The 26,676-nt window shown below is 48.0% G+C and overlaps 1 protein-coding gene across 1 annotated transcript in view; it reads right to left on the bottom strand.

Moving 5' to 3' along the window:
* Positions 1-26,676, bottom strand: part of NXN (nucleoredoxin) — a 46,552-nt gene that overhangs the window by 9,651 nt on the left and 10,225 nt on the right. The window contains exons 2-5 of the mRNA XM_015646938.3: positions 3,791-3,908; positions 2,280-2,413; positions 1,845-1,945; positions 1,344-1,450 (exon numbers count right to left, since the gene is read on the bottom strand). Of these exons, the coding sequence (XP_015502424.1) occupies positions 1,344-1,450; positions 1,845-1,945; positions 2,280-2,413; positions 3,791-3,908 (460 nt within the window). The remainder of the gene's footprint in view (positions 1-1,343; positions 1,451-1,844; positions 1,946-2,279; positions 2,414-3,790; positions 3,909-26,676) is intronic.

Raw genomic sequence — 26,676 nt, 5'->3', positions numbered from 1 at the left:
TTTACAGAAAGTCCCAGAGAAACTGGCAGCAGTCCTGCAGGGCTCTAGCAAACTAGCACTGGAGAGGGTTGTGAGTGGGCTGGGGAAAAGACAGATGAATTTGGAAAGCTCTCACCTCATGGGAAGGTCATTAAGCAGCAAACTGATGGCTATTTAAAGCAGGCAAATGGTTATTCTTGGGCTAAGGTCAAGGAACAGAACTGAGTGGCAGCACCCGAGCTCAGGCCAGAAGGGGTGTTTGGAGAGGACTCCAAGGAAGGAACATTTCTCCTATCACTCTTCCCAAGCCCTCAGCCACCGTTGGCAACACTCCTCCTTCCCTGCAGATCACATTAACGTTTTGCCAACCTGCACCCACCTGAACAACATAAAGTTGAATCAGAGGAGGTTTAGGTTGGATATCAGGAAAAATTTTTTCACCCAGAGGGTGGTTGAGCACTGAAAGAAGCTCCCTGGGGAAGTGTTCACAGCACCAAACCTGTCTGAGCTCAAGAAGTGTTGGAAAAAGCTCTCAGGCACAGGGTTGGATTGTTGGGTGTCCTACATAGGGCCAGGAGTTGGATCTATGATCCTGATGGGTCCCTTCCAACTCAGCATATTCTCTGACTCTATGACATCACACAGGAACAGATGAGGAACAGCCACATTGCAGCGAGACCCTTTAACCACAGGGAGAAACTATTTGTACACACATGCAATCTCCTCACCACCCAGTCACCTTGCACACCTCTGTGCTGTGGTTTGTCCCCTGCAGGAACAAGGTGCCAGCCCCCAGGAAAGCTGCTGTGAGCTTTTATCATCTTTGTGACTCTTTGAAGCCACCCAGACACACAGAGTCTCTCCCTGCCCCTATGAGCAGTCAGGGCTGCTGGAATTCTGGCACTGGCACGTACAGTAAAAGCAAAGCCATGGTTTACATCAAACACTCTCTCCTTTGTAATACATGTCACTAACATAAACCAGATGCCATCTTCCCCAGCCCCTGCACAGAACCATGGCCTGCCTTTGCATTACATAAACCAGCAAGAAAATGAAATTTAAACCTTCAAGAAATAGCAAAAAATAAATAAATCAGTAATTAGACAAAAAACATCCAAGCCAAAAACAGCTTCCAAGTTTCCAGGAAGAATTAGGTTGTTTATGGAAGTCCTGTTTCAACTAACAGCCTGCCTGGCAGGTGGTAGGAATGTGAGTTTGTGGAAAGCAGAAACATGAAGCAGCTCTGCCTGAGGGACTGTGCTTTGCTGTTTTTTTGGTTTAGTTAAACAAGAGGAGACATTACAAATACTCAGAGAAAGGGGGGGGTGGGAAGGAGATCTGTGCCTCAGTGTGGCCTTTCCTACCTTGGATGCCGTAGAGTCGGTTCAGGCGTGACCGTCTGGCCTCATCAGCGTATGGCACAGCCACCCAGGGCATCTCACTGAAGTACTGCTTGAAGGAGTCCTCTGACCTGTGCAAGGGGAACAGGACATGGCCTGCAGAGCCCTCCACTTGCCAGTCTCTTTTCTCATTAAAAACCTGGCCTGCAAAGCCCTTTATCCCTCCCACCAAAATTCATCAGCTGGGAGAGCCAGATCAAATTTAAAGCCCCCAGTCCTTCATGAAGAAGTCCACAGTGTATTTCTCCCCTGTAAAATATTTCAAATTCTCCAGGGCATCTGAATGCCACCCCATGGTGACAGCAGCAGCTTGAGCATCCTTCAGACCCCAGAGCCACAAGACACAAAGTGAAGCAAGGACCTGCTCTTGCACTTCCCCACGAGACAGAGGGAAAGGACTCAGGCAGCCTCTCTGATGCCAGAGCCAAGCTGCTCTGCCTGCACAGGGTGTCAGTGCTGCCTCACCTGTCTGCACTAACAAAGAGGATCTCAAACTTCTGGCCTGCCTCCTTGATTTTCCGGTAGGACTCCACCAGCACCCTCGTGAGGCTTCGGCACGGCGGGCACTGCAAAACACAAGCACAAGGAGGACATTGTCTCCTCCTCAGGACCACACCCACACCCAGCAGGGCCAGGTGACCCAGTGACCATGAAATGGTGTGACCTCATCTTTGCTGCAGTGCCTGAACGTGGCTGGGGTTTACAGTCTGTAGAGTTAACAACAAGACCTATTCCATTTTTAAAATCTGACCACTATATCCCTTACAGGGCCAGCTGAGGATGACAGGCCACTGCAAAGCTGATAATCAAACAATCTTAAATTCTTCAGCACCAACCAGCCTGGGGTTTTTACTCTCCCTGAGCCCACTCCAACTGCTCTGCACAGCAGCTCCTACTCACCCAGTGTGCCGAGAAATAGACTCCGACGTGAGAGCCCTCCAAGGCACTGCTGTCCAGTGTCTGCCCATTGTTCCTCAGCAGAGGCCCAGCAACAACTTCACTGAAGGGTTTTGGCCCCCAGGGGAACTCCAGACCTGGGGAGGGGTTGGGATAGGGGTGGAAAGAAGACACAAGACAGTAACATGTGCATGCAGCTTTTACAATTTCAGAAAATTCCACTAGAAAAAATATTCCATCTTCAGGATACAGGGGATCCTGTCTGAGGAACCCTCCTGGGGTTTATTCCCATGCAAGGAGGATGCAGAACACCTCAGCTGTCAGGCACCACCACAGCCCTGCCCTGAGGTGAGGAAGCCAAGCTCTGCACTGCAGCTAGGGTCAGCTCTTTGTCCCAGGCAGGCAGCACCCAAGCCACAGCACCTTCAGCTTGGCAAAGCCTGCTCTGGTTTTGTGCCTGATGAGGCATCTTTTCCTTATCAACAGTGTTTACTTTAGCAAGAGAGGGCAAGGTGGTACACGTTCAGGAATGCAGTCAGAATCTGTCCTTTATGCTGGTACTAACCATATATTTTTACCCATATCCATATATATCTTTATTTATAAACCTTAGGTGTATATATATATGTAAAAGATGGTATGTTTATATCCATATATCTCTCTATATATGTTACACTAACCCTCTGCACCCCAAAGCAAGCTGTGTGTGTACACACAAAGATGCTCTGAATCATCTGCTGCCAGCTCCCAGAGCAGTCAATGCACGTGTTCAGCCAGAGAGGAGGAAACATCACAGATGGCTCAGGCCACAACATGTTCCTGCTGTACAGCTCCTGCCACTGAATTAAAGACTCTGTCAGTATTTACTGCACCACGAAACAATGAGCCAGTAATAAAAGAAATGGATGGACAACGACAGCAGATGACTGATGGGTCTTGCTGGGTCTGTGAGTAAGGGCACATTTGGTGGTTTTTTTCTTTCCAATTTGGCTCATATGGGTTTTTCCAAATTGCAGGAAGAGAGATTTAACACCAACTCCCAGCACAGCAAACCTCAGCAAGGGAGAATAGTAACGTTTTTCTGTTTAATTTCTAAATAATGGGAAATGCATTAACCTGAGTGTGATGTCAGTGATAAAAATCCCACTCAGTATTCTGGAAGGATTCTGTTCCCAAGTTATGGAAGGTCTGGGCCCTCAGTCTGTCTGTCCATGTGCCTCCATTAGGGAAAAATCCAACCTTAGTGTTTCAGTTAGCCTAACCTTTTCCTCATTAGCACTCCAGACAAAATTCCTGGAGGGAAATTCTTTGTTCTTTTCAGTAAGCAAAACCAAAACACAAGATCTGGCAGGAATGATGCAGAAAATTTTATGCCGAAAATAGCACAGTGCTTTGAATAGTTAAGTACAACAATAGTTCTTTGTTCCCACTCCCCCAGGCCATTCCAAATGAACTGAGATGAAAAGGCAGCTGTGTGTCCATGTTTCTGTGGCACAGAGGACTCCAGGTCTTACCTTCAGGGTCATCTCGGATGACCAGGAGGCCGTTCCTGCAAACCACCTTCCCAGTGGAGGCATCGATAAATATTAGGGAAGGAATGTTGGAGACTCTGTACTTGTTCCACAGCTTCAGCTGTAAAAGAGATTGGAAGGGGAGATAAGGAAGGTAGACTTGGCTGTGTGAAGAGGAAGATTTTGGAGCATTAGCACCTTTCAGAGCAGAGGTCAGAGGTGAGCAAAGAAACAGAGCTGGTGCTTCAGGGATGAGTGTGAAGGAATGTGAGAGCTGCTGGGCCAGTTCCCAGAGAGACCCTCACCACCACCACCATCCCCTCAGGATCTCAGGTGAGACCCCTGTGTGTCTCACACCTGCTGTGGGCTTGCTCATGAGCACAGGCAAAGCTTCTCCTCCTGCTTTTACCTCTTTGCAAGTAAAATGCGGATAATACTTGCCATGCTTTGAGCTCTTTGTTTAGAAGACGTGGTAAGCACAAATACTTTCAATGCCACTGCTCTGAAGCAATTTGTAATGCTTCCCTGGCTGTTTCCTCCCCTCCCACTTCCATGTTCATTAAACAAACCAGCAACCCCTGCCAAGACACTGCTAGGCTGAGCACAAAGGCCAACACACAAAAAAATTATTCTTCTGCAACTGGGGCTTCCCGGGTTTGTTCCCAGGAGCTGATTAAGGGCTTTGACATCAGCCTGGAAGCCCAGCTCATCCATCCTGCACTGCCAGCTTTTTGGGCATCCCAGTCTGGATGGGGCTGTCTGCTACGTTTCACAGCGAGCTCAGCTCTGCACATTGGTGACAGAGCCCTCTGGGTGTCACACACTTGTGGGCTCGTGTTCCCCAGGTTACACTTCTGGCACAGGATAATTCAGAGCTTAACTCATGCACAGAAGCTGGCTGGGATGAGGAGGAACAGGACCACAACAGCTGCTGGCAGAGCCACTCTCCCCACCATGCATAGAGGAGCTGCTGCCATCACCTCATTTTCCTTTTATTTCTCCAAGTATTTCAACCCAAACTGCCCAGTGCTGAATTAGCAAACTCTCAAACAAAAGCCAAACCATAACCAAGAGCCAAATGGGGAAGGAAATCTCCACCTTCCCTAACATCAAGCTCTGCTCTGCAAAGCCCCTCAGGCTCTGTGTGTTTATAACATACTCCAGTTTGGAGAATAAAAGCCCAACACTGGAGGAGCACAGAAGGGGCCCACCAGTGTCAGCCAGTATGAGAGTCAGAGAAACCATCACACAATGTGCTGCTGCTTCCACCAGTACCTCACAGAGAAACTGCACCCACGTGTTCCCAGAGGAAGAACTCTTCAGATTGATCTGCAAAGAGAGGCAATCCCATTTCCCGAGATGGGAATGATCTGGGGATGTAGAGAAAGGCAAGGTTTTGTGTCCTACCCACCAACCTTCCATTTCCAGCAGACATATTAATGGATTCACAAACCAAATGGCTTTGGGCATGAAAATAATAAAGAAACCGTACTCGGTGCAAACCAGCCCCCTCACAATGACGGTGTTCAAACCACAGAAGGTAAAATCCACTTCTGTGAAGTTTAAAGGGTGGGGGAAAGCCCTTTATAAGGATCACAAGCATTTAATAGGGTGCTGCAAACAATAAGGAAATTACAACTAGCAATCGGATCGTTCTCTTTAAATTGTTGCTTACATTACACTTCATTTTGCCAAGTCCTTTGTATACAGAAGCAGCTCCCCCGGGGCATCACGGTGGGTCCTGGCAGTTTTGCTTGGCTGGAGAAGCAGCAGGGTCTGCACTCTGGAGCCAAGAGGCTGCATGGACTGGCTGTGCTCAGAGGGATGGGGCTGCAACACCCAGATAAGGGGATAACAGCAAACCAAACCTGCTCAAAGCACTGCAGCAAGCGTGGCATGGCTGGCTCCAGGCAGTCTACGAGCTCCAGCACATGTGGCAGCTCTTGCCAACAGCTGGTTCTGGGTCTTCTCAGGATGTGGAAACCAGGCCCCACTGGACCCAAACTGCAGGCACTGCTCTTGGCTTCCTAGACATCGATGGCACAGGCAATATACAAATCAGACACTCTGTTCCCATAAAATCAGGAGTTGCCACTTCTCACTCATCAGTCAGAGTCCACAGGAGAATGTCTCAAGCAAGCATGAAGCCAGGTGTGTGTCAAAAGGGTCAAAAAGCATCAAGAGGTCAATGTGACATCTGTTGCTGCTGGGGGAGCGTGTCCATCACTGAACTCTGAAAACGTGAACCTAAGAAACATCATATCACTCAGTTACACCTTGGGTGAATGAGGAAAAAGCAATTCAAATGGAAAGGTTTTTACCCTGCACCTGTGCAAAAGCTCCCAGACACAACCCATCAGGTCCAGGTAACACCAAACCAAGTTTCAGAGCCTCATATGGTCTGAGCAGCATTTCCTATTTGTAAGAGATTTGCTGCCTGGGTTATCACTGAGACACATCACACAACACCAATGAACAAACACAACAACTGCATATAAACCAACTGGAACTGGATTGTCATTTGAAGCCTACTATAAAAGCCTTGAATTGGAAGTTAGCAGTCTCGATGCATTAACCATATCAATTCTACCCAGGAATGTGCTTTTTAAAGTGGGAGCAGTTTGGTTTGATGACTCCCCTGTGTGCCAGGAAAAGCTGATGGGGAATGAGAAAAGCACGTGCTGCAGGAGGAGTGCCAGGATCTACCACAATTCCCACCAGCCTGGCCCTCATCAGCCGGATTCCAGCCTTTCCAGAGCCTGTCAGACATTTGGGAGGAAGCCTGATGGCTCCTTTTACTGCAGGTCTGACCTGAAAGAGTAGAACCTTGATAGGAAATGGGCTGGTTCATTCTAGCCAAGCTGAAGACAGCTCCCTACGGGATTCCCACGCTGTGCCACTATTTTGCACCTAAACTACAGCTTCCAGCAAGGACATCTGATCTCCACCTAAAACCACTGGATGACCCAACCTGTCTCGTGGCAAACCATTGTGCTAGTTAGCTTTTCTCAGGGTAAAATGCCAAGGATTTGCCTATGTAAAGGTTCTGCAAAGGGGACAAGCTCAGCTTACACCCACTGGTTGTGGTCCATGCAGAAAGGGAAATCCAGGAGAAAAAAGGCATCCCTGGTATGGGTACCTGCACAACCACACACCTCACAAAGGATTCTGTGTCAGGCTGGGTGTGGGATGCAGAAAGCAAATTACAACTTGCTGTGAGACCACGGGCTGATGGGATGATAGCTCAGGCAGCAGGGCAGAGTGCTGCCTCAGCAACTCTGAAAAGCTGTTTTTCCCGCTGTGAAGAGATGACACAGAAATAACATACTCCACAGACTCTAAGGATTTGATCATCCATTTAAAGAGGGGATCTCTGCTTCGCTTCCCAACAGCTGTTGCAAATCTGTGGGATCAAGCCAAAGCTAACACAGATGTGAAAATAATCTGTGGACTATTCAGCCAGAAAGCAGCTGATCCTCTTGCAGTGCCCTTCGCTCCTGGTTCAGGCCTGCTACAGTCACTGCTCACCCCAGGACACCCAGTGGAGAAGGAGTGAGGAAATACAGCCCCTCACAAGACTCTGTGCAGGCTGAGCAGCCTTACAGAAACTTCCCTGGCTCCTCTGCAGGTGGTTTAGAGCAGCTGTCCAGTGGAAAAAACAGAGTCACCAGATTCCTCTGGTAACTTTATCCCTGCACAAAAGCATCACCACGATGTCCTGGAAACCACAAACTCCGTGGGCTCCCTCCATGACTCCATGCACAGCCAGCTGTGAGAGGCTTTCAGAGATCACTCATGATCTGAGGGGTGAGGCGATCCCCAGACATCAACCATGCAGCAGCACAAGGCTGCTCTCCCCACCACTACTGGCTCCCCTCATCCTGATGACTGGGAATTCCTGGCTGAGAGGCTGGGGAGATGTTTGCAGACAGCCACAGTAATTTTTCCAGATAAAGGTGTCCGACGAGAGGTCTCCCCAGCAGCCCGCGGCTGTTTCTGCACAGGGCTGGCACCCAGCCGGGGCAGATGAAATCCCCTCCTGCTCCACTCATTCTGGTGGGGAAGGGATCCCCCACTTCCAACAGCTGCTGGGTGCTATTTTTGGTTGTGCTGATTGATTTATCAGTCCTGGTCGCGTTCACTCGCTCACATAAATCCTGAGCTGTAGCGATGAATGCTGGCAGAGATAAAGCACAACTGCCTGCAGCACACTGAGCCCTGGCTGCTGGGAAAGTGGTCCTCCCACCCTCCTTGGGGGCTGCATTTCTCTGCTGTTGTGTGAAACAGGACCATGAAAGCTCTCATGCTTCCCTCTTCCATAGCATATGGAGCTGACTCTGCCCAGGGATACAGAGGCAGGCATGGTCTCTACTCATCTTGCGTCCCACACCTCCACCCGACCACCGAGAGAAGACAAAGCCAGTTTAAATACTCAAAGGCAGCAATAAATGAACATATTCCTGCTGTGCTGCTTTGTACTAACGCAAATGTAAAGCCATTTTTGTAATAATTGACTCTTAGAGGCAATACTCCCAAGGCTCTGGTAAATTCTGGTGAGGCACTGGAAAGATCCCACCTTCCAACAGGCACACAAGTGACCATATGAGAGCACAGAGGGGTTTCCATTACAGCATGGGCTCAGCTCTTGCTGGTCTCTCACTCAAGAGCCACAGGCTGAAACATGAAGTCTGTCTGAGGAACACACGAGTGGCACTCAGGTGGAAAAGTGCCCTTGGAAAAGGGCTGCAGGGACCAGCAGAGCTCAATGCTCAGCTCTGTCTCTCAGAGCAGCTCCAGGCTGAGGTAGCCATGGTCATTCCAAGTGCTCCAGCACCCCTCTCCTCTCTCACTGACAGCGTTAAACTACAGCTTTTACATCGTGCCTTAAAGGGTTTACAAGCACCAGGGGCCACCCAGGCTCTGCAGACAACAGGCTGCTCCCTCTCCCTGTCGATTCAAATCTAGTTCACGCCTGTCCTTGCAATTCAAGCTCAGCTTGGGCAAAAGCTCCTCTTCCAGCCCTCCCTCACTGCTTCTTTTCCTTCGTGCATCAGGGAAGCCCCTGAGCAGAAGGGGAACACAGGGAGGGAACAACACACAGCCAAGTAGTGGGGGGAGACCAGATGGTGCACGCCAAGGTCTGACCCCGTGACACAGAGGAGATCGAGCGAGGCTTGGGATAAATTAATGTCCATTGTGCTGCTGCTTCTCTCTGAAAGTAAATCAAAATCTAATTACAAAATACAATGGTGAGAGAGATGTCTGCTCCGGGAACGTTAATGAGCTGAGAAGGGAGGATTTGGAAGTGTAATAAACAAGATTGATGTGAACAGCTGAGACGGACAGTGCAGGGCACACACGGACCCCATCATTCCCCTCCATGTGCATGCTGCCTGCAATGGCTGAAAGCCCAGTTAAAACCAACCTTAGCACCAGTTTCCCCTGGCACTCACAGCCTGGCAGCACTTGCTGTGGACATTCCAGCAATACGACTCAGTGCAAGCAAAAATCTAAAAAAATCAACCCAAAAGTTCTGCTTGTCGCTTCCAACCTCTCCTCGCTGCAGCTCCGTGGTGGGAGACTGGCACAGCATGATCCAGCTGGTGGCTGCCCACATCACCCCACAGCTGCTGGGGGGACAAGGGGGATCCTGGGCTTTTGTTCCTCCAGATCAGGGAACACAGCAGCCGCAGGTTTGGAGGCAAAGGGGAAGGAAATTCTCCATGAGTTTCTGGCACGGTGGCTGAGGGCTGCTCTTTGTTCCCCTGAGGAGCTCCTCAGCCAAAGACCTGGGATGAGGGACCTGGGCCAGCCCAACCTCATGTCCTGGCGTTTCCTCCCATCTTCTTCCCTCAGCACCCTGTTTCCCCAATGCTGGCTGTTACTCTTTGCAATTCCCCAGGCTGTGCCATCCAAGGCACTGCGAGCTGAGTGTTTTATCTGAGGACAGGGCAGCATGTGGCTGGCTCCGAGCACAAGCTGCCTCCTCTCCCCCTGACACACACCCAGGCTGACAGGCTGGATCCTCCACAGCCCACATCTGATAGGAAAACATTTAATTTGAGCAGAGCTGAAGAGCAGTTAACATGATGTATGGAGAGCAAAGCCCCAGGGCCCGCAGCAGACACGGGAGCTGGCCCGGTTGTTTTACATGTGCAGGTTTCAAAGAGGTGCTGCGATGGCAGCTTGATTTGATCTCAGGATCAGGAGGAAGCAGCATTTGACAAAACATACAGATAACAAAACAGGCAGGAAATCAAGCAGGGAGGATGCCACCAGACAGGCTGGTCTATCAACACTATGAGGATGCTTATTATAAATATTTTTTTTTCAAGTGTTTCTCACATTGTATTCAATAGCCAAAGATGATGCAGAATTTAAAGATGAAGGATTGTACCCAGGACTAGGAAATACTTCTCCATGTACTTCAAATAAATATGGTTTTTTTCCTCTAGGTCCACATCTTGTTTTACCTCTTAAAAGGGGGATTGCACGTGAGCAAGGTATTTAATAAACATTTCTTCTTTCTGCAAATACACAAAAAGCAGTGAGGGCAGTGGGAGTTAAAAGTGTATGTGGGAAAAATTTAAGACATGTAGAAGTGTATCATCCATGGCCCCTATAAATTATGCCCCCAAATGACTAATGCTGAGTAAGAAATAGCTATGTAAACACAAAGGCGATAAGAAAAAATAATAATTTCTGTCTGTCTATGGGAAAGGGATATTTTTCCATCAGTTTATAGGAAAGGCAAGGGGTGGGATGGGAGTCTGGGATGTTGAATTGGAGTTCAGGATCTCCCTTGGTCCCATGTCTCATCTGTCACTGGAAGTGGGACAGCTGCCAGAACATGGGTTTCCTACCCACTGCCTTCCCCTTTGCTGCTACTGTTCACTTGAGTGCTGGCAGTAATCTCAAGGTCAAACACCTTGCAATCCCGGATCATTAAGAAACAAACACTTCTGAAAAGCCTTGAGTTTAGACAGAGTTCCCACCAAACACAAAAGCCTTTTAAATCAGCAGGGAAATCGGGATTTGGTTTTTTGTTTTGTTTTGTTTAATGCACACAATGAGGTATTAGTGGGGTTTCTGTTTTGTTTTCAGTGGTTAATCCGAGAGGGAACCTTACACAATCAGACCAACCAAATCCTGGAAAACAATGGAGTATTTGTTAGCACCGTCACACACCCTGGGGAGTGAGGGCTCCAGGAATTCGAAGCCAGGAGCCTCCCAAACAGTGACAAGCCAGCACCAGGACATCCCCCAGACCAGCTACACAAAAGATTCCTGTAAAATTATCAAGAGATCTCAAATATCCTCTTGTGCCCACTGCTGCTGAGGTACACACTGGGTGGATGGGAAATTTGCTTTTGAAATGCAATAGCTCATCCATCTCGTCACTGTGATGCTTCCTTACAAAAACCTCCACTCAACACAGCCCTTGCACCACTGCAAACACTCAGACTGTTCAAAAGCAGCCACTTTTCTCCAGCTGACCTCGGGAGAGGGTGCACTGGTTGGTCTGGTCCTCCCTACAGCTGCATCCATCTCGGTGTCTCAGAGCAGACAGCACTGAATCTCATCTGGCAGCACTTCTGGTTTGCAAGCCAAAGAGGATTTTCATGCAAAGGTTACACAGCTGCAGAGCTACAAAGGCCACAACCACAGCCCTGGCTGCGGGGGCAGCTCTGGGCTTTGCATGCAACAGGCTCCACACACAGCTCGGGAGGGCGGCACAGCTCAAGGGATTCGCTCTGTAACCACACATCAAAATTTGCCAGCAACTAACCAGAGCCAGGTGCTCTCCAGATCCAGCTGGAAAGAGCAAGCCCTGCCAGGGACAGCTCTGAGTTATCCTGCTCCTCCTCAGCTCTTGGAGTGGAAGGGATCCCACAGCCTGTGCTGACCAAGAGCAACTACAGCACTCATGGGGACCTCTCCTTTGGAGCCCCAAGTCCATCCTTCTGATGATGATGATGATGATGATGATGATGATGTGTTTTCAGCACCTCTGTGTCCTCCTGTCACACTTCACCAGCACAGCTGAGCCCCAGAGCCACGCTGGCCTGAGCCAGCACCGGGTGCCCTTGCAGGGAAGAGCATCCAAGTGGGGTGTAACATGGGCAGGACAGATATAACACAGGCTGCTGGAAAATGCTCTCCTGCTGAGCACTTCTCTCCCTCCTGCTCCCCAAACTAACAGTGCTGGAAATGTAAACCTGCCCCAACCAATGATCTCAAAATGGGAAAACGCCACTGAAAGTCCCACATTTGCAATTAATCACCTGCACAAATTAAAAACCAGGGCAGAACAAAGCTGCCCCAAGCTCAGATGCACCAACACCTCAACTGCAGCACAAACCAGCAGGTGAGAAGTTGGAGAAGCCTTTTCTTCACCCACTCCTTTTGCAGAGCAGCTTTTCCATCCCCACTGTGCTCCAGCAAAGCTGGAGAACAGGGAAGGGAGGGACAGGGAAAAGAGCAGAGTCGTGACATGGGTTGGGCACAGAGGAAGGGGAGGGACAACCAGTATGGGGCCAGTAGAAAAGGCTGAGGGGTTTATCACACACACATGGTGGGCCAGGTGCAGGGCAAGAATGGGAACCTGATCCATCCCTGAAAACAGCACTGAGCCACAGGAGGCTCCCAGCTCCAGAGCCATCGACCGGGGAGGAATGGGACAGCAACCTCCAATTCCCTCTTCTTCATTTTAAGGCATTGTGCAACAGCCAAACCAGTAAAGAAGATGAGCACAAACACTGAAAAATCAGTAGCAAGGTCAAAAGCTCCACCGATGAAAGTCAGAAAATACACTTTCCAAAAGAGCCAAGAGCCTGTAGTCAGCATATGGATGATGGCAGGACACTGGTGAGAGAGCCTTGGCCACCACGTCCCTCCTGCCACCACAAACAGGCACAGACAGTCCTGGAGAAACAAGGAGCTGCTGCCAGGAACTGATGAAACATGAATCCCACGGGGGTGTTCAAAATGTCAGATAAGATGCAGAGTATTAATTCCCTCTGCTGACAGCCAGCCCCAGCTGGAGGGGAAGGCTCGGAGACTGCAGGATTCAGAGAGCCAAGGATACCTGGCACCAGCTCTGCCACTGAGTCTCTGAGTGAAGAGCAAAGCAGGAGGTGACACAGAGGGTTGGGTGGCAGGAGGGCTTCCTCATGTTTTTGGTGAGAAGGGAGATTCTGTACAAAAGGAAAAGCAAATTGTGTGTTCTTTTACAAGATGTCAAAACTTCTGTGCGCTGGCAGTGAGTCTCCTCAGATGGGGCTGTATTTCAACTGTTACTATATTCAGTTTGTAAAATGCTCTGGGATGATAAAAATCACTACAGAAACAGTAAAACCATTTCCAGGAAATAGATTCACAGAGTTGGAGAAAGCCTGGTGTTTTTACAAGAGCTTCAACTAGAGAAAGACCAAAGTTAAGCAGGAAGTTTTGCTTCCTTGTCTTTTCAGCAATAAAAAGGAGCTGCACTGGGGTTTATTTGACTCTGCAACATACAAAATTACCATCAGTTGTTTCCTCAGAGAGTAGCCTGACTTGAGATGGAAAACACCCCTCAAATCATGTGGAGTTGAAGGCTTTCTGCCTTAGTCAAGCTCTGGATTTGTCTACTTGCATTCTTGTTTTATCCCTCTTGTTTTCCGTGATTATTGAATTGTCCAGAAGATGATTCCAGGGTAGGTAAATCCATGCTGCAAGAACAGAGATTTTATCCAGGAAAAGCACTGTGGGAGCACAGTCTATCTTCCCATCCCCACTCCAGCCTCAGGGCTAGGAAGCAACATGTTTGGAGTTGGATGAGCCACAGGAAACGCAAGCAAATCATCCACTTGTGTCCAAGTGACTTTTTCCAAGGATCTGCCATGAAGCTTCAGGCTCAGTCACCCCTTCCCCACCCCTGGGGGTCAGCACTGATTGAATGCAGCCACGAGTCAAACTCCAACACACTCATCTCGTTTGGCAGCCCTGCAGTTCCGCTGTGAGCTCCAAGCTTTTCCCCTCCTCTCCCTCTCCTTCCTCTTGTTCAATTATCTTGCTTCATCTTTATTCTGTTTCCAGGAACACTTAGCAACAGGCTCTTGCAATCAGCCACCGGCAGGCAGGATCTGAGGAGGAGACTGCAGTTGCGATGACCTTTTGCTACACTCATGCAAATTTTAAAGAAAGTATGTGAACAATTTGCCTTTTAAGTATCCTCTGCTTACATTCACCGGGAGTTAATTCTCCTTCTCTCCTTAAGAGGCATCAGAAACAGCAGATTTTCTGATTTTACACTAATGAGAACAAAACCCGCGGCTTAATTCCGGCTTACTTTGTGGGATTTTTTTTCTGTGTCTCACACTGTGAGCAGAACCTGAAGGGGTGAAAATTAACATGTGACACCTACCCTGGCCCACACCTCAGGTCTGCTCAGGCAGCACATGCTCCTGTCAGCTAAAGCCAAGTGTGGAATCAGGGTTCAGCCCAGCAGCCAAACCCGTCCTGAGAGGGACAAGATGCTGTTGCTCCTCTTGGTGAGCAGCTTTCACTGATCACCATCAGAGACTTTCATCCCAGGACAGCCCCAGGGTGTGCCAGGAGCCAGGCATTGCCTCAGCCTCCCAAGGAACCGCAGCTTTTGTGATCTCCATAATTAAAGCTCATCTGCCAAGGCAGCAGATAAAGGCTGGGACAGTGGCTCTGGAGTCTCATTCCCATGGGACTCCTGGAATGCTCCTGACAAATCCAGGGACTTTGGCAAGTGACATCCTCCAAAAGCAACACACACCAACCACCACAGGGCTCTGGGAGGGCAACACTGATGCTGGGTGGATAGAAATGGGTAAATCATTAGCCCGGGTTTGGAAAACCACAGCAACAAACTCACAGCAGCTCTTTTTACAGCCACCCCAATGGGTGCTGGCAGAGGAGAACAGGCAGCAGCCTTGATTTTCATCAGATTTAAATCAAATCCCCAAAGCTTTCCAGCACTTTCCCCATCACTCAGTAATTTTCCCACATACACAAACAAGTTTGGAGACAACCCAAAGCGCACACCAAGACAGCCAGTGCAGCTTGCAGGGTACAGGGGCATTACTGCATTTAAGTATTTTCTCCTTAAAACAAATATTCTGTGTTTGGAATAAAAAATCCTGTATTTCTTGCAGTGGCTAGAAGCTGAAGGGAGGGAATGGGTGAATACCCAGGTACCAATGCAGCCAGCTCACCTCCTGATTTCTGAGTGGTGTTCATAACCAGGGAAAGAATTTGCAAGGCCCTGATCTGGGACACAAACAAAACAAAACCCCATCACAGATCTTTGATACTTCAAATGATTTTATAAAGTGCAATCTACTTTTTTATTTCCCTTTAAAAAATGAAAAGTCTAAATAAGCACGTCATTGATGTGATTGCTGAGAACAGCATCTGGAACATCAATCTCTGCCTGAGAGTGCAGAAGCTGCAGGAGAGCTCAAAGCAGCCAAGGCTGCCCTTGAACCAGATGCTGCTCGCTCTTACAGAAACGCCTGTGGATCTGTGTGAAAATGATTAAACAAAATTGCTCCCTCTTTTTTCAACTTCAGAACTCAAATCTGTTTTCTCTTAGAGGGCAGATGCTCATTACATATCCCACAGTACATCAAAGGGCAGGAAAAGAAGGAAGGCAGCTACCCTGCCATGAACCAGTGTCCAGGGTCCTGCCTCACCACCACCTCTCCTCCCCAAACCCTTGGCTTGGGGTACAGAGGACAGAGGGTAAAAATGCCTCTTCAAGCTTTGGTCCCCACTTGGTGACAGCATGAAAGATGCCAACCAGGGGCTGTCTGTTCCAGCAGCAGCAAACAGCAGCCATGTATTTTGTAGGCAATTCTTTTGGGGCTTCAAAAACTACAGCTACTGCAGCACCTTGGGGAGCCCCAAAACTTGGGTATTTCTCCAATATTCCTCCCCCATCGGTGCTTGAGCATCCAGAGCAGAACATGAAGGACCATCAGTCTGGTCCCAGACCTGTAACCCCATCAAGATCCAACCAACATCTTCTTCAGATGCTTATTAACAAAATGAAAACATCAAGAGAGCATTGCAGAAGGTGCCAGGGGCCTCCCAATCACCCACGAGAGGTTTAGCAGGATGTGACCTTAGGGGCACCAAACCCTGTGCATTTAATGCCTCACCTGATTCAAAGCCCTGTGCTCAGAGGTGAAAAGCAAGTGACCGATGGAAAGCCTCATTCCCAGAGCCCTTCTCGTTTATTTTAGTTCAAAGACCTCAGAAAACTCAAGGCAATCACTCAGCAGCTCGGATACTTAAGGAGGAGTGTGGGGAAGTGCTCCTGGGAAGCAGGAAGCACAAAGTCAGCTTCATCCAAGATCCAAGAGAGAGGAGTCACAGCCAGGCTCTTACTTAACAGCTTCTTCCAGGCAATCCACTGCCTCATCCGTCTTAATCTTTGACCACCGAGAGATGAAAACAATTTATCCTCATTCCCTGCTCTTACTGAGAGGTTACAAGAAATTAAACTAAACCAAAGATCAATGCTATATCCCTTCTCAGACAAACTCTGCCTGACCTGGACTTTCTCAGCATCCTTTTATCTAGAGGAGTGTTTTGGCTAAAGCTTTGCAGAGGAAAGCCATGTGAGCGAGCCAGTTAAAAACCTGGTACTTTCATGTTTATACAGCCAGCTAAGCAGCACACTACAAAGGCTTTTATTCCAAGTTTCCCCTGACAAGCCAGCATCGATAAATTATATAATCTCCCAGGAATTATGATGCACATGAGGAAAAAAACCCTCCAATTCCCTAGGTAAGAACTAAGAGCTCAGAAACTGAGAACTGAAGGAAAAGTCTGTACAAAAATCATCCCAAGATTAGGAGGATTTTTTTTTGTACTAAAAGGAGACAGCAAAACCAGCTGCAGATGCAGAAACACTCCTTCCCCATGGCTACCAAGAGCTCACCAAGTCCACAGCTGAAGACAGAAATACGTCAAAGGTCTCACTTCTCCCAAATATCCCTATTTCCAGAAAAACCAATCTGAAACAAGCCCCTGTGTTTGACAAGCAGTGCAAATGGCTACAAGCACGAGAAGAGATGAGCTTCCCAGTGTGTGAGCAATGAATCATAGAACAGAACCATGGAATATCCTGAGCTGGAAGGGACCCACTAGGATCATCAAAGCTGCTGTCAATGGGGTGCATCCAAGTACAGCCCGAGTTTTCAGGTTGCATTAGGGTTCACACACTGACCGTGCACTGAGCTGTGTTGGTTTTACATGCTGTGTGTGCAAGAGCCAAGAAAAATCCATCTTCAATGTCATAACAAACCCTAAGGTAAACACAAAGGCAAGGCCACGCATATTATTCAGTTTAACAGGCACATAAAAGAGAAGGCAGCCCTGGCCATGCGTTTGCTCCTGATTTTTGTTGTTTCTCAGTGAGCACACACAGAAATGGGCCACGTTAAGTCCTGCATGAAGCAGATGCTCCCTTCTCCAAGAATAAACCTGCTGCTCCTAATAAAAAACCAGGAGTTTTGCAAAAGAAAGCTGCACTTCACAATCTTTGCACTGCTCTCCCCCACCACTGAGTGAGAAAGGAACACACCTTGGCCCCCTTGTTGGGCAGCTAGGATAAGCACCCAAACCCAGGGAATTCCCAAACTCTGAGAAACCAAACCAGAGCCAGCCAGTCTGTAAGGCTGCAACCCCACAGAAAAGTTTTGTCTTCAAGTTACGAAGTTTATGGCGTTTGCTCTGCACATTATAAACTATACACCAGAGGAAGGGGGGTCTGAGTGTCCAGGTGCCCAGCCAGGCCAGGAAGTAGCCAAAGGAAGAGGTCCACCTGCACAGAACCTTCTACAGTAGCTCTAACACAGCTGGATTGAGTCTTCTGTGCTTTCTCCAGGAAGGCTGAGCTGCTCCTCCCTCCACTGGGAAGAGCTGAAGCCTGACACTTTAAATTCTGGGCACAGAATTGGCGGCACTTTGGATTACTGACAACTTCAAAAGGATGAGAAAAGCCCTTCTCGGGTAAGCTCTTGCTGCTCAGTTTGCTGAAGGGCATCGGTACAGCCTGAGCCAGCAGCTTTGCTGAACATTTCCAGACTCTGTCTGGCAGCCTGGCACCCAGCCTGCTCCTCCTTTTCTGTGCCAAAAGGGACACCCGGATACGCAGGACCCGCGTTGGTTACGGCAGTTCCAAAGCCAAGGGGAAAGGATGAACAACTTCTACACGGAAGATGCTTCCACAGACTGTACAAAATTAATGTTTTTCAATTCTGTGATTTCTTATGAAAGGAGAGATTTAAAGCTCCAAAGCCAGGCTGTTTGTAAAAATAAATAAATAAGTAAGCAAGAGTCCCAGCTTCTGTTCTGAATCCCAGGGAATCAGCAGGTGGCAGATGGTTAAAGCCAGAACAAGGCTATTTCAGATCTGCAAGCTGAAATATCCCCCTCTATAACCCCTGCAGATCTACAGGAGGGCCACAGGGAAGATTTAGCAAGTGCAGCTTCAGGTTGTTGTGGTTATCTTTGAGCCCATTCAAAAGAATATTACAATGTATTCCCCAAGGGAGTCCATAAATAGCAAAGGATTCTGCTTTAATCCCCTATCTACTCCTTTCTGGATAATATGGCATTTGGACAAGCACTGCCAAAACACAGATTTATGGCAAAGCTGAGAGTTTGCATGGCCAACACATGCTCTAAAAACTCAGGATTCCAAGGAATTAATAATGTCTCCCCTAAGACATAGATGGCTCTTCAGTTATGGAAGGTTCATGCAGGTACAAAGCTGTTTGCAGGATTTCTGCTTCCCTCTCCCATACCAGGCAAAAGACAAGTTTATACTGATTTTTCCCAACACCAGAATCAAGTGTTCTCACTGGGTGTTCTTGCTGATACCGCCACCACAGTCACTTCCCATTTCTTTACTAATACTTTATAATATCTATCAGCTATTACTTATCCAACTGGCTTCAAACTTCTTTTCAGACAGTGACCAACATCAAAGGGAAAAGAACTAAGAAAACTGCAGACTAAAGGAACTATAAAAAGTACAGCTGATGAGTGCTACAGTTTAACTGCTTCACAGGAGACACCAGGGAGCTGTGTGTTCTTAGAAGTTCCTCAGTGAATGGTGTATTAAAAAAACAAAACAAAACAAACAAAAAAAAACCCCAAATAACAGCAACTTTGCAGACAACTCAGTGCTACTGCAACTAAATTTTGTAATGGAAATACTGGAAAGCACCTGGACAATGGAGCCAGTGTAACACACGTGTGGCTGTGAGGGGCTGACCACAGCAGAACCAGTGGAGGCAGAAAATTCAGCACCAAATGCAAGCAAATATATTTTGCCTACCTGAAAAGTCAAGGCAGTGAAGACACATCCACTCCCCGAGGCACCAGGCAGGATTGTTTCCTACTCCACACTCCCCTGGTATGATTTTAAATTACTGCTGGGGCTGTCACACACCTCCCTTGGGTGCCCGCACCACAGCCCTGTACAAAGGCAGGGATGAACAGCCAGGCAGGCACAGCAGCAGCATCAGGGAGCTGCATGCCAGGGTACAAAAAATAAAAATAAAAATGCAGCCATTTTTGACAAAGGGGAAGTTCTGCATCCCTGCCGAATCTCCGTGGTTGCCTACACACCCTTTGGATCCTGGCTGCTTACAAACAAAACATAAAACCAAGGATATTTGTTCAAAACCCACAGGCAGACACTGTGATTCTATTGAAGAAAAAAATACAACTGGCATTCATTCTAAAAACTTCCCACCACTGGGACTGGGATTCAAAACCAGCACTGGGCAGTGAGGCCAAAACACACTGAGAGCAGACGCCTGCGAAAGATTCCAAGGGAAATTAGTTATGTGGGTTTTAACAAAAATAAAATTAAATCCAATGTTTACAAAGGGAAAAAAGGCAGCTTCCCTGGGAGACAGTGCTGCAAACACCCTTTGCAGATAAGTCAGGACCTGTCTGAGGCGTCCTTGGATTCCTCTCTGCCGGTGAGGTTTCCTCAGATTCCTGTAGCAGTGTGTGCAGTGAGGGGAGAAATGCTGAGCAGACAGCAGCTGGCTCTGAGGAGCGGTGGAAAGGGAACTCTCCATCTATCCCTCCTCTTCTGTCTGCCTCAGGGAGCTGTGGCCAGGGGAGGATGAGCTCCTGGGCTTTCCTTGCTCTGCTTCTCCCCTCTCATCTCTCTCCAGGAAAAGACATGGTGGGCTAAAGCTGGACGAGCAAGTGGATTTACAGAAAGCCCCAGCTTCTCTTCTTGTGCTGAAGTCAACCTAATTCTGTAAACTTTCTTTTTTCCCTTAAGTAATTTTTCTGCAGCTGAGTCATACACAGCTTCTGCCAGGAACTTTTATAATTACTGAATTAGAGCAAGGTTTTGCCTGTGCACGCCTGACAACATCTGCTGACGGAAGCGAGCTCTGCTGAAACCCTTGCACAGCCCTGGAGGAGCAGGGCTGAGTGCTGCACTTCCTCCCAACAGCACCTCTCATGGGGCTCTTCTTGCTGCTCCTCCTGCAGAGAGCTTTGCAGCTCCTAATCCACATTTTGGGAGGAAGAAAATAAGCTGGAAAGAAGTCCAAAGGGTACTGAAGCAGGGGGAGGAACGCCGGCTGCCTCTTGGCTCTCTACCCCTCTTGCTGGAGCATCTCTGAGGCAGCATCCACAGCTATGTGCCTCTCCATCAGCTGCATAGCTGCAAAGCCATCGTGACTCATTTCTTCCTTGGAGACAGACAACCATATAGAGTTCCATAAAACCACAGAAGAAAATAGTTCCTCGACCTCCATCTTCAGTGGACACAAGGAGTTATTCCACAAGTGAGGCTCCAACACACAGCACTGGTCCAGACTAAAGATCAAACACAGCCCATGTTCAGATAAGCCAAAAGCAGGCATCTGGCATTAGCAGCCTAAACTACACACTTCCTGGGTGATCCAAAAACCTCCCACTTTATGCTACAGGTCAGAAATGCAAAGGAATTACCATCTTCAGGACTGAGGTGTTCAGCCTCCTCCTAGTTACTGTTTGCTGGAGAGTGATGCCTGTACCCTCCTGCTTCACCCAGCGCTGTAATTTATCCCATACTGCACCCGAAGGGCTGCAATAAGAAAACAGCACAGTTGCCAAGCCCTGAAAAGCGAGGAGGATGTGCTGGAAATATGCTGTATCTGTAGCTTTAATCTGGATCACTTGCAGGGGGCTTTACAGCATGGCCACATACCATGTGTGCACACAGTCCTGACGCAGTTAGAACCAAGAATAGATGCTCAACAAGAGAGGAATTACTCAGTTCTGGGTTTCAGCAGGCTGTGCATGCACAGCATCAGTTCTCTTCACACTTTTCATGTGCTGCTCCAAGGCAAAAATGAAGGCATCTTGCCACTGCAGCCTGGGATTCTTCTAAAAGGATTCTGACTTTATTTTCATAAAATCCTAGAGAACTACGTTCACAACACCTCGGGTTTACAGATGAAGAAAAGAGTCACAGAGAAACTCTAGGCATTCAATTCCAGAATCAGCCTCCAGCTCCCTTTTAAAAAAATAAATAGCACGGAGCGGCATTTTAAATGTTTGACGTACAACTTCCCATGAGATCATCTGCAGCAGGAGCACTTCTGCAACCCAACCCTCACTCACCCTGGGGACCTGGGAAATCAAGTCCCTCATTGTGCATGAAAAGCAATTTACCCAGCACCATCCCCGAGCCCTGCAGCAGCAGCAGAGCACGAATTCCTGTCTCCTTAACCAGCACTTTACTCTCTCTTTTTCCATCACTTGCCTCACTCCCTTGCCTCCAAGGTCCCACACATGGAACCCCATCCTTCACTGGGTTGCCTCAGCTGCCCTCCAGGAGCAGCAAGGGCAGGGGTGCCATGGAAAAAAAACCATATGTGATCCTGTAATTAGGAATGGCATTGTAATGTATAAAAGGGGATGAATTAAGGTTGCAGAGGAATACTGTAAATTGGATACACATTTCTTGTTCCATTTTACTGCCTTTTTTTTTTCTCTTATTGGGCTTTGGCTGTACTTCAGATTAAGCTCCTAATAAGGGCTAGAGTTGGATGAGGTTTTTGCAGCCCATCAGATTGCAGCCTTCCAAGCCATTGAAATGAGATTCAAGCTGAACTTGAATTTTCAATAGTTTGGCCTAAAGGCGAGGGTGTTAACAACAGACCTGCCAACACCTTCTCCATGCGAAATGTCTGAAAACATGTCTACACATCAAATGCTGCTCAGGCTCTGCTAGACAAAAGCCACAAAGCCAGCATCTCAAATCCACTGCTGACTTGCTCGGCTGGTTCTCCTGCCAGTGAAGCTCGTTACATTTTCTCTGAAAATCCACTGAACCTCTGTATTCTCTCTAGGAAAAGGGTTTTCCCCCAACAACCCAGCTGAGGTCTATTTTCTTGAGGACACAAATGCTTCAGCTCCCATGGCACCATGATTTCCATGTCACATTTCCAGTATGGCTGGACCAATGAACACCCATGGCTGCTCTGGCCAGTGCTGCAGGGAGCAGAGCACTGAAGGGAAGGTGCTCCTCTCCTTTGATGAAAAACGATAAAAGAAAAGGAATGATGTTTTCTTGAATTGCATCCAAGGGAAAGTATGCCCTACTGGAGTGCCTGGCAGAGCATCAACAGCAATGGAAATTTCAGCTTTCAAAGAAATTATACTCAAGAAGGGGGTGGGAATATCATGTAGGAGCTGAGGTGACACTAATCCCATGGACTGTTTTACAAACTGCCACTTCTCTCCAATGAAATTAAATCCTCTGCAGAAAAATCACCTGCCTCCTACATCTTTTAGAGCATAAACAGAATGAAGGAGAGCTCCTAACTGAGCAGAAAATGGGCTTGGATGGGATGCCACAGGCAGGAGAGTGGAGGGACAGCAACCAGACCATTGGGATTTTGTATTTTTCTTTGGATGGTGCCTGCAGGATCTTTGCACCCCACCAAGTCAACACGGCTCTTCCAACACCACGGGGGTCCTCTGCTCACTGTGAGGGGAAGGACAGCAGGGTGGGAGAAGAGCATGGCAATTCCTGCAAAAAGGCCTGGACTTGATTATCAACTTATTTTCTTTAGTAACATTTAGCTAAGCAAGCAGGGAAGAACCCTGTGGTGTCCTTCAGTGGCTCTTAGCAGGGAAGCTGGAATGAGGCTGCTCACTCACCCGAGGAACTGAACAGGCTTGGCACAGCAGCAGGAGCTGCTCACACCAATATCCATTTCTCTGTTGGGAGCTGCTTTCACCAGCACAAACAAGAAAATGTGTGAGTAAATGGCACTTTGAAATCAGAAGGTGTCTGGCAGCTCTGTGGCAGTGTGATGTACCCTCCAGGGCAATTACACACCGGTTCACGTAGCTTGAAGCTCTGGACAAGGCAAATGCTGTGAGTAATGGTGGAGAAAAAAACAACAAAATGGCATGAAAAGTGTTTGCCCAAGCTCATATCAGGTAGGACTTTTCTATCTCTGTGACACAACATCCAATCTGCTCAGCTACAGAAGAGGTTTCATTTCTTTTTACAAGGTTCATGTTCTCAGCATCACTCTGGCCATGAACCCACAGCACCAACACTGATGCATCTTCAGCTACTGAAAGGATGAGTGGAGTTAAGAGCTGAAGGAAAACACAGGTACAGCTTGTTTGCCCCTCATTTTTATGTCACTAAGCAGCTGTAGGTGGACACAGGCAAAGCACTAACTTGTGCAGGAGCAGCTCAGGGCCAGGCACAGTCTCATTGACTGCAGAGGGTCAGAGCCAACATCCACATGGATCCTGATTCCCTTAAATTCACCAAAGCCTCCCCAGGGCCAGCCTGTGCTTTTGCACAAGGCAGGTTTATCCTCAGGGCCAGCAAATGCTGTGCAAGAAGCACACACAGAGCAGCAGAGGGAAGACAAAATCTGTAGCTGTGCTAATTACTGGAGTAATTACAAAGTAAAATACCAAACTAAATACCACAAGTCTGAGAATGAGCAAAGAACCCTTTTCCTTTCTGGAAGCTGCCTCTCACAAATGGCTTTCCCCACCAAGAACCACCTCCATGGACCCAGACAGAAGTCTGAGCAGATGACCAAAAAATGTCAGGTATTTTTCTTCTCAATAGATTTTTATCCAGACAGGATGAAAAGCCCTTTTTCTTGAGCAATTGAGTTTTCCCCACAACAGACACGAGCTGGCATGTTCTGAGCGTTTGGTATTTCAATCCCAATTAAGTAAAATTGTAATTGCTGCACCTAAGGGGTTCTCAGCTCCCTAGGAGGAAACACTTCATACATACAGAGATTTTCCTAAGCTTTACCACTACATACTTAAGACATAGATTGAAGGATGAATCACAACTTCAAATTCTTCACTACTAAGCCTGGCAATCAACACTGCCACTTTCTGGCAAAGAAACCCTAAAAGCCTTCACCTGTGATGTCATCTGCTAACAGATTTATGTTCCATGGGACGCTCCCATCCTGTGACTCCTTGGTTGAGGAGGCAGCTGGGTAACAGGATTTGTTCTGGATAATCCCTGCTCTCAGGAGGACAGGAAACAGATGAAGATGCACTCAGCCAGAGTGGTGGCAGCCACCACTTTTAGGGAACTTAAAGCCACCTGCCAGGGGTAAATCCCATTTCTAGTTTCAAGCCTGAGAAAGCAGAGCCATGAAGACAGAAGGGAGGTGAGGGAAGTCTGCACTTCCCCTTCCAGATCCCAAACCTGTGTGTCCACAAGGCAGGAGGCATCAAGCCTGGCCTGTCACTGTGGGGGAGATGTAACAAACAGCCCTGCATAACCAACTGCAGGGTAAAGGACCATCTCCTTCAAATGCAGTTCTCTGAACAGAGCCCAGCACAACAGACCCTGAGCCGCCAGCAGGGCCCTAAGCTCTGCCTGCGGTGATTATTTTCATAATTAGAGGGATGGCCACAGACAGAGGTGGTATTTGGTGGCCTCTTAACCTAGAGACTTATTGGGGTTTATGCAGATGACTCCACTTTTTCAGCAGCAAAGCCTGCAGCAAATCCTTGTGAGGACAAACATCAAACCAGGATCTGGATGTGGCTCAACACAAGGCCACTGCTCAGTCATCCCGAGCCAAAGAACAACACAAAACATGCAGGGCTCAGAGGGAGTTTCATTTTTAAAATTGAGCACATCCTGCAAATCTGGGCTGTCTGAAGCAAAGTGACTTTTCTGGTGAGGCACCGCTCCTTGCTCCAACCTGGTCCTCATGCTTCTCTCCCTCTATCCATCCCTACATTCACCTGCTTCTCCCACACTCACCATCCCTCTCAAAAACATCTCTTCCCAACCTAGGAGGCTCCTCCCAGCCTACCACATCCCCATCTTTCTACCTGAAGAGCCCCTGGTCCCACGCAGCAGCAGGGACATGCCTACAGGGAAAGGCAGGGAAAGGCAGGGACAGCCACCTACTCTTCTGCTTCACAACGCGACAATTAACTGGTTTGAAAACTGCCTCTCTAGACAAAAAACTCATCCTGGGAGCCACCAGGGTGACAAACATCTATTTTGTGCACCACCTAAGAGATAAACACCTATCGGCCCTGGATGCTTCTGTCACACACAATAATTAAACCATCAGTCAGGACACAGCGAATTAATACAGACAGAAGGTGACAAAGGAATGAAATAGTTTCACTTGAATCTTCACAGTTTAACAAAAGCAAAACCGGGTCAGACCTATTGAGGAAAAAAGCAAAGATAGAAGAAATCTCATTTAACAGTTGCTTTTCCCAGAGAGAAAAGCAGAAAACCAAGCATGCAGCAAAACCGGGATCAGGCTGGGATGAAAACAGGCACCGAGGGCATTGCTGTGCTACAGGCAGGAGCACACACAGAAAAATCCTTTCTTGAAAATACTGCAATAGAGGTGGTCTGCAGGTCTCTTATGACAAGGAGGAGGCAAAATCCCTGTAACAGCAGCCCACAGCATTTTCCAATCCTTTAAGAAAGGAAGGAATGGAGCTGTGCCATACGTTAGCACTTAAGTAGTCCCTACCCTCAGTTTCCCACCATCTGTACTACTCTCTGAAACTCCCCGACTCATTTGATTTATTGCTGTGTGTCTCCACCAAAATCAAAGACCTAAATATCAGCAGTCTTGGTGGGAGACATCCAGCTGCTATGGCTCATTGTAGGAACAAACCCTATTTGTGCAAAGTTGCATTGAGAAAGTCGGGCAGCAAATCTCCCTAGGAACAACTTCCCATGCTTTCAGATTAGCAGATCAAGCTGCAGGCATTAAGACCTTTCCCCTTCTCTATCTGTGAAATCCAGCGCTTTAGGACATAAAAATGGGTCTTTTCTAACCCTGGAACGAAGCGATTTTGGAAGGACATGGCACAGCAGCAGCAGGGGGCAATGGCTGAGGGAAGCAGAGCACAGTCTCGGGGTCATGTTCAAGTGCTGTGTGAGATGGTGGGGCTTTTCCTGGGAGCCTGGAGTGCTGGGACCTGGAAATCACAGCTGTGGCAGAGGCAGAGCCCCACTCTGGTCATTCATCCAGCCCCCAGACCATTTCACCTCTGCTTCCCTGCCCATGATGTGAAGCCAGCAGGATTTCCCTAAGCACACAGCTATTTGCAAATTTCCAAGCAGAGATTACAGGGAAGAGCTCATTAGAAGCAGCCTGTAATGTAACAGCACAGGGACCTCTGTTCTACGGCCACAAACTTGAATCAAAAAGGGAGCAGCATCCTAAAAAAGCTTGGAGAGTCATCAGCCTCTCAGAAGCAAATAAGCACAGCTCCCTGCCCTCTTAAAACACCAGATATCAGCTGATAAAAGAGGAGCAATCCTGCAAGTCAAACACCCAGGCAGTACTTGCAAGGCA

This window comes from Parus major, chromosome 19 (assembly GCF_001522545.3).
Source record: "Parus major isolate Abel chromosome 19, Parus_major1.1, whole genome shotgun sequence".
NCBI lineage: Eukaryota > Metazoa > Chordata > Aves > Passeriformes > Paridae > Parus > Parus major.
This window is presented reverse-complemented; position numbering and strand designations above follow the sequence as displayed.